At 36.4% G+C, this 8,704-nt stretch overlaps 1 protein-coding gene, 1 long non-coding RNA gene and 1 pseudogene across 2 annotated transcripts in view; 2 read left to right on the top strand and 1 right to left on the bottom strand.

Annotated features, from left to right (window-relative positions):
• The window catches only part of LOC112504399, a 9,878-nt gene extending 1,433 nt beyond the window's left edge, over positions 1–8,445 (bottom strand). The window contains exons 1-5 of the mRNA XM_025108341.1: positions 6,789–8,445; positions 6,282–6,573; positions 5,865–5,993; positions 3,512–3,790; positions 2,754–2,882 (exon numbers count right to left, since the gene is read on the bottom strand). Coding sequence (XP_024964109.1) covers positions 2,754–2,882; positions 3,512–3,790; positions 5,865–5,993; positions 6,282–6,573; positions 6,789–8,367 — 2,408 coding nt within the window. The 5' untranslated portion in view covers positions 8,368–8,445. The remainder of the gene's footprint in view (positions 1–2,753; positions 2,883–3,511; positions 3,791–5,864; positions 5,994–6,281; positions 6,574–6,788) is intronic.
• LOC112504400 lies at positions 537–2,227 on the top strand. Its single transcript, XR_003068185.1, has 2 exons — positions 537–644; positions 1,962–2,227. It is a non-coding gene; the product is annotated as an uncharacterized LOC112504400 (long non-coding RNA).
• LOC112504401 lies at positions 1,452–1,621 on the top strand (annotated as a pseudogene).
• Positions 8,446–8,704: the final 259 nt, after the last annotated feature.

Here is an 8,704-nt window from a genome sequence, read left to right as displayed (position 1 = left end):
ACTGAAATAAGTTGATAAGCACCTTAAATAAGCTTTCCCAAACACCCCCTTACTTCTTTATAGAGTCCTGTCCAAAAGAATTTTCAGTGACTATAGAAGCTGACTGTGCTATAGTTAGGATACTTGATGCTGATTCAGCTGCAATCGAGGTAGTATCACTGTTCTCTAGGATGCCTGATGCTGATTTAGTTGCAGTTGTGGAATGGCTGGTTATTGGAAGTCTAAGACAAGTATGTACTCCTTTGTAAGTGATTTCCACGATACATTGGTCATCAAAAGATCTTTCCACTCGCTTCTTTACATTGCAATGTCTGCATTTGTAATATGCTCTGCAGGTTCAAGAGTATCATTGTAATAACCCAAATACAAATTTCGTAATACTAACCCAAATACAAATTTCGTAATACTGTGAGAGTGCGGGGGTGGTATGGTAGAGACTTAAATGCTTGGAGGACCTTTTGTGCAATTATGGAATTTATACGTCATTCAAGGTTATACACCTCTTTTAACCTAGCCTACTTCTCCCATTTAGAAGGAATTGGTCTTTGGTTGAAGCTTTGAATGAGGAATGATTCTAGAAGAAGGGATGGTCAAATGATGCAAGTCTGAAGAAGAAAAAAGATTGGTGGACTCTCCATTTTCAGGTATGTACTTCAGATTTTATTCTTTTAGGACTTCCATTGCTTAGGATTTGATGGCTTCTTTGGGGGGTTTTGATTTGGAGATTTATTGTTGTTGAAATGAGGATTTTGTGGTAAAAAACCTTCTTTGGGTTTGAATCTAGCTATGATTTGAGGTTTAAAATCGGTTTACTTTGGTGATTCATGGAGTTTGATTAATCATCTTTGAACTTGGGATTTTCTAGGTTAGAAGTTTGATTATTAAATTTTGGGTCGAGTATATGGAAGATTGATTGTGTTTAGTTGTTTAAATGTGTTCTGGTATCATTTTGGAGGTTCAAATACGTTGGGTTTATGTTCGGTTATCTTCGGATGGGATATTAAGGATGAGAAATTGGGTTTTGAGGTCAAACTGTGGATTTTTGGAGTGTTCCAGGCCAAACAGGACCAGCGGGAATCAGGTCATGTAAGAATTGTTCACGCGTTTTTCAACTTTTTCGATTTCGTTGTGGGTTCAGTTTGGGGCATTGTTTAGAGGTTCTATTTAGAGGGTTATAGAAGAGGATTAGAATGATAACTATGAATTATGAGGGTTTAACGCCTTTCTTAATCCCATTAATTCAGGTGGTCAGTTTGGGAAATTGTAGTATTTAGCGCATATCCTTGTGCATTTGGACCGGAGATGAATTTTGTGTACCAAACTCTTATTAAATTGCAAGACTTGTTTGTCGGTAACTTTTGAGATAATGAAATGTGAATAGATTATATGATAAGTATGCACGTTTAATGTCTTCCATTGATGCTTTTATGTGCGTAAAGTCCTTTTGTGTGGCATTTACCTGGATGGGATCAACAGGTGATCAATAAGGCTCATGGTCTAGGTTGGTGACCTCCGTTGCATTTAGGAGGGGTGTTTGCCTAAGGTCGACCCAAGTAGTTGATCCTACGTTGTAAGTACTCTCTGTGGTAGTCCTTAAAGATGGAATTGGTTCAGGTAGAGTCTACATTCATCTTGAGTATCAGGATACCAAGTTTGGTTGTCTTGAAAGTGCTTAAGATGGAATGCAGTCCAAGTAGAGTTTGCATTCATTTTAAGGGCGGGAGTCGAGTTTGGCTAAACTTAAGATGGAATGTAGCCCAAGCAGAGTCTGCATTCATTTTAAGTATGTGGCCAACTGGTGTTGAGATGAAATGTAGTCCGGGCAGAGGCTACATCCATCTTGGTGTTTGATTATCTGGTTTTACCGTTTACATTATAACATTGTTTATTCTAACATTAGCTACAAGAAATTCACTAGACCTTTTAGTCTAACCCATGTTTACAAAACTAAAACCTTTCAGGCAGCATTCAGGTTGAGGGTTCTAGCACAGGCAAGGGCAAGGTGTAGCCTCAGGTTAAAAGGTTGCATAGGAGTCATTCTGCTGTTAGTAGTTATTTATTTTCAGTTGTGGATAGAAACTTGTTACAGTTTGTTGTAATGATCTAGTGGTGGTTTCACTGCAACATTTAGGAATTTTTTTTAGTCGACTTGAATTTAGGACCCAGAAATTACCTTTTTGTTTGTTATTTGGCATTGGTTAAATTTTGAATTTGAGATTGTTGCAATTATTATGATTTCCTTTCTTTAATTTTCAGATATCAGATAACTCGTATTTGGATAACTATAATTATAAGTAATGTCAAGTACTTTGAAGATTCAACAGAAGAGGATACAATAAACGTAATAAGGAAAAGCTCACAATTTGGCTGGCCACATCCATGTTTTGAATGACTAGGTTTCAAGTTGGTGAAAGTGAAATATACAAACCAAAAGGTAACACAAAATGAAAGTAGCAAGTGAATTATGATAACTCCAGTATAGTATTTTTTTTAACTTATCTTTTGAAAAGGATAGGTTTATAAGAACTAGTTATAGCCTAATTCAAACCCAGTTAAACCCTTTTTGCTGAGATGAAAGTAACTCAGATAGATCACCAAGCCACATCTTTAATGTCAAGCATGACATTGGATGAAAAACAGGAGGTCAAGTAAATAAAACTCAAACATGTGCAAAATAAGTTTTTCATGATTAGAAGTATAATCAAGTCCATCCAACAAACTAAGAATAACTAAGGTAAAGACTATAGATGTACCTGAAATCTGCACCTTTAATTCGTTTAATCCCATACTTACTCCATGCATAACCATCATCAGGTGGTTTGTCAAATCCAGTCTTTAGGATAATTTTTACTTGTGTGGTACACTCAGCATTCCTGGTATTTCTGCATACAATTGCTTCTATCTGTCAGATATATATATATATATATATATGTATATATGTATGTATGTATGTATGTATGTATGTATGTATGTATGTATCATTTACCTACTTTGCATATCATTCATCCTCATTTTTCTTTAATAGAATAGCTAAGCTTTTTTAGAGTATTATACTCATTATATATGGCAAATACTCATGAACTCTCCTCACCTTTGGTGAGGGTTGAACCCTTAACCTCTTAAGAGGCTGGGCTCTACCAGAAACTCGGTACTGCTGAGCTAATGACCTTCTGGTGAATAGCTAAGCTTTCCGAGAACCATATGTTGCATGGTATCTATGTTGTTGCCTTAGCCCCGCAAATCAGTGACCATTTATTACCACCTAGCTCCACCTCACACCATGGCTCTACCTCACTCCACCTTATGTCATCGCTACACTTCCATAAGGATGTTCAAGCAATTTTCATGGATGACATTTATTTTACCTTGTCTATAAAACATAACTATGAGGAAACCAACATAAACATCTGTGTAAATATAGTAATACATAGTACATACATGTAATGCAAGGGGTCAATGGTGTGGCTTCTTGTTGGAGGCAAATTATACACACACATATTTGATGACTTACTTTTTCTTCAAGTCCAATGACTGAAGGCGTGTTGGATTTTGGAAACTACTATCATTGATTGTAGAAGCTGATTCAGTTGCAGGTGATGAATCTCTGGTTCTTACAGTTCTAGCAGCTAATTCTGTTGCAGTGGAGGAACAATTGGTGCTTAATATTCTGGGGCAAGTGTGATTTCCGGAGTAAGCGACTATAAAGAAAGATGGGTCCTTGGTAGACCTTTCAACTTGCTTCGTTGCATAACAATTGTGTAAAATTTTGGAGTTGCATCTGTAATATTGTCTGCAAATTTACAAGTATTGTTATGAGTTTGTCTCTTTAAATATCAAGCATGGTTAAACCGGGAAGAAACTTGGAATTAGTATACATAATCACAAGTATATCTTCACATAAACTATTTACATAGAATACAGGAACAAGGAAAATGATCATAAAGTGGCTTGTGCATCCATCTAATGAACCACTTAAAACATATAGGAAGAGCCCCATACCGAAAATTAAAACACTCAAAATCCAAAACTAAAAGGTGATATGTGGGTCTGTGAATAATTATGATGTCCTATATATGTATATGTATGTATATATGTTTAGAGTCTTACATCGGCTACATGTGGACCATTTCTCCTCTATATATGTTGGAACCTCCCTTCTCTCCTCAAGGGCTCTTTGTAGAGTAATCTAATGGGGTTCACATATTCTTGCATAGTGTCAAAGTTAAAGTCTACCACTCTATTTTGAGAGTAATTTAATGGGGTTCCACATATGCTTACAATGTGTGTATATATGTTGAGGGAAATTCAGGGGAAAACCCCCAAAAATGTGCATACAAGTGAAGCTGTTTTTATGGTTTTTATGTATGTATGCATACCAGACAAATTGCTTACAAATTACTTGAATGCACATGTGATACAGTCCAAATGAACAGTTATCAGGGTATCCTCAGTTTTTCATTTTTTTTGCGGTTTTTCCCAGAACGTGACCCTATATATGTATATGTGTGTGTATATATCATATCTAAAATCTAAATATAGGTGAATGTTAGATCAAACCAAAACCCTCTATGAGCATTGATAACTCTCATATAGACAGTTATTTATCATAGACTAAAACCAAGATTGCCACCAATTATTTGAGTAAGGTTGTCTCATTTCGGCTAATTTGTAGTTAAATGACATCTTTTAGATTAGTTGTTCGCTTTATTCATTTCGGGTAATTTATCAGAGCACAACTTAGAATTAGTTAATATTATCTTTCTGCAACTAGGCATGGGAATGAGGCGGGGAACCTAATCCCCACCCCTGATCCTCCCAATCTATGTCCCTATCCCCAATGGGGAATCGGGGATTGTTTTTCCTGTTTATGTAAGATATTTTAAATCAAATGTCTTAAACACCACACTCGATCCAAAATGGTCCATATCTAAATCTCACGTATTTCCAAAATTTTGCTTTTATGGAGTATAAAATATTCATATGTGAACAAAATCACAACATCATACGTAATTGTTTGAACAAACGTTTTCGCTCTCCATGTTTTTTATCTAAAAAAATCAAGACAAGTGAGAAAAAAGGTCAAAATACTCTTTCTAAATGTAGAAGATACTAAATCTAATTATTTTCGAACAGCTTTTAATTTTTAGGAATTGTAATCCAGTTTACTATATTTCTTTAACTTCCTGCACATTTACCAATTTAGTTTTGTTCTTAATCTAGTTTGAAATGACAACAGTTGTTCTTCTATTCATTTTGATTACTTACTATAGTCATGAGCTAAATCACTCATTACTTGGGTATGAATGAACCTTTTTTGAACCTGGTTAACTGCATAAAAATATGTATAAGCATATGTTTTACTGGATAAAAGTCTGTATCATTGAGCCTGGCAAGGATGACCAATTCGATTTCTGCTGGCAACGAAGAAACAAGGCTACGTCAACAGCCAACAGGCACAGGCTATAGCAATTCTGCACTGTACTAAAACTCTAAGGGGATTTCCATATCCAAGTATTTTGAAAATCTTCTAATACTATCATTTAAAATCTTGAAATTGCTAACCAACTGACTTCTCACTCTTACTTTATGCAAAATTCCCATTGTGTACAATATCTCGTTTTTACCGCTTTATTACTCGTTGACAAAGTGTAACGCTGTGTATACTTGTGCAAGCTTTATCATTTGCAAACTCAACATGTATTCAAGCAAAGTTTATGTAATAGATCTGAATTCTGAAAAATGAATGAGATGTGAAATGAATAAACCTGAAAATTTACGTGAAGTGAGTTCCCATATACAGCAGGATAGTTTTGTGAGCATTCTTATATGCTAAAAGAGCAGTAAGGAAAAAGTTATAGATATACCTGGGGTATTTGCTATTAAGAATCTTCTTTTCACCATATTTCCTCCAAACATAACCATCATCGAGGGGTTCTTCAATGGCTATCCTCTTGATCACTTTTGCTTGACGCCTCCTCTTATAGCATCCCCTTCTGCAAACAGTTGCTATATATTACATATCTGCACATTTTATCTTGCCTTCTCTTCTATTTTTAAGCTATATTGATGTTATATTGCATATCTACATAACCTACATATACATACATATAAATACATGCATATATATATATACATACATACATACATGCATATATACATACACACACACACACACACACACATATATATATATATATATAGTTGTGCATACTATAATCACATCAACAATGTTTTTCTTCAAGTGGGATATCATCTACACACAGACATATATGATGACTTACTTCTTTAGAAAAGCGTCTTTGTGAAAGGGAACGTTACAATCGCGGTCCTTATCTTCATTTTGCAGCTTGCCACTCGCAGGACATGGTGAGTCCCACAACCTAACTGCTGTTCCAGCATATTGTGACTGGGTGTCATCATCAGAGTTGAGGATCTTCTGAGTTGACATTTCTCTGGTTTCATCAAAAAAGGGCACATTGTGATCAATCTGAAGCTGCTCAACTTGTTCCCTGATTTCAGTTAAACCCGGGTGATCATCCCTTGGTGAGTTTTCATCCACTTGCAAAGAGCTACCTAAGGATTGACACGGAAAAGAAAATTACCAAGTTGTTAATGATAGGGCTGGGTGGAAATGGAAGTGGAGAGTGCAAATAACATGCACTATTATGTAAGAGAATGTGTAATGTGCCATGTAGAAACGATTCAACTTAAGCATAACATCCAAGACTGGAAGACTCGAATACAAGTTGGAAGCTATAATAGTTGAATACTCACTGAATGAAACTTACCAGGGTGTGTAGGGACCATCGGAAGCTCGAGAAAATGTTGGAGAGAGTTTGTATCTTCTGCTAATTGATCCATTAAACCTCCATCTCTTTTAATTTGTACAAAGACACTGTTCCACGTCAATTTTCCATATTTCAATGCATCCCACCATTCAGTTTCTCCTTTAATCRCCTTYGTATGTCTAGRTAATTCCATGATGGAAAGATAGTCGAGACTCATGCAATTRAAAACCAGTAACGTATCTAATTGTGGTGCAATGCAGACCCCACTAGAAATACTCACCAGCTCAGGTAGGTCCAGAAGTGATACTCTCTTTAAGTTTGGGAGAAACGGACCTTTACTCCAAGAGGTGGCCTCCAGAGTTACAAGGCTTTTGACCTTGGGGCAGTCTTCAACTATAAGTTCAGTTAAGTTTTCGAAATTATCAAGCAAACATCCCACAAAAATGCTAGTCAGCTCAGGGCAAGTATGCAGGGCTAAAATTCTTAGACAGGAYAGACTCTTTTTGCCRATTGGTCCCATTGAAATCCTTTGTAACTTCTTCATGARGTGAAGGGCCAAGAATTGCAGCGATTCAAGTATGACGTCTTCACCMTGGTTAGTGGCTTTATTTMTGTCTTCATATACATCSTCTTGATGGACGAGGGTTTGCATCTCATTACACTCCATKAGCAAGCAATATTTCAGCCTCCTTATGTCAAATACTGAGAGCTTCTCAATAGTCCAATGGCGGCGTAAGTATAAAGCTCTAGCTTGTCTAATTAACTCTGCATTTTCATCCATGCATCCCTCACCATTCATATATTTTACACATTTCTCAAGTTTCAAGAAATTTTCTTCCATATCAAGTTGCACAGAAAATGGAAGTTGTTCACATTTACCAATCATAAATCTAAAGTTCCACAAACCTGAAAATATCGGTACTTGATACCTTTCAAGCCTTAGGAACTGTTGCACTAATTTAGTAGTTGGTAAGCACAACTTTAGAGTATTGAGGTCGGGTAAGACAAGAAGATCATGCATAATAGCTTCCAAAACTTCAACCTCCCACCATTTAGCTTCTGGATCCACACTGATACTTAACTCCTTTAGCTTAGTGAGCTTGGAGATTGTCTTCCTTGGAATTATGTGCTCTATGTCATTTCTGTCTTTATAGTCATCTGCATATGCAGACAAAGACACCCTTAAACATTCCAAAGTCTCTAATTTGCCGATTTCTTTTGGTAGATACATGATCTCAGTTCCTTCGAGATCAAAGACCTTGAGATTCTTAACTGCTCCAATTTCAGGTGGTACTTCTATTAAAAGTGAACATTCTCGCAAGATAAATTCTTCAAGTAGACATAACTTGGAAATGGATGGAGGTAAAGATTGTATGCTTGCATGAGACAAATCTAGCACTTTAAGGACTAGCACATGCTCAAAGAAAGAGGGTGGTAGCATTGTCAAGCTACTTTTCTCCTGTAAGAACAACTTCGCCAATTTGGGGGAAGGTGGAACTTCTGGGGTCAAGCGAGAGGTAATGGAATTGTCAAAGTGCACTTCATCCGCATCAGAATTTTTACCAATTAGAGACTCCATTGATCTTGGTTAACCTATGGCTTCACACAAACACAATATTGTTCACTAAATGATCGAGTCAATAACTCAAGTTTCCTGTTAGTGCCTGCACATGGCAATGCAAATAGACCATCAGTGCATGGTTCTTGTGCGTGATTGTTCAATGGTGGTGTGGACCAATCAATGGAAAGGGGACAGATGTGGAACCTTAATTTAGAGAAGCATGCCCATCAAAAACAAAAAAGAAAATCAACAACAATTGGAATCCAAGAGAACATACCTTCCTGAATTGAGATCTTCAATTCATAGGAATTGGAGTTTAGAAGCACAATCAGCAAAAACATGTGATAAGGTCAAG

The sequence above is a fragment of the Cynara cardunculus genome, unplaced genomic scaffold (genome assembly GCF_001531365.2).
Source record: "Cynara cardunculus var. scolymus isolate 2C unplaced genomic scaffold, CcrdV1 Un_Scaffold_5486, whole genome shotgun sequence".
Taxonomy (NCBI): domain Eukaryota; kingdom Viridiplantae; phylum Streptophyta; class Magnoliopsida; order Asterales; family Asteraceae; genus Cynara; species Cynara cardunculus.
This window is presented reverse-complemented; position numbering and strand designations above follow the sequence as displayed.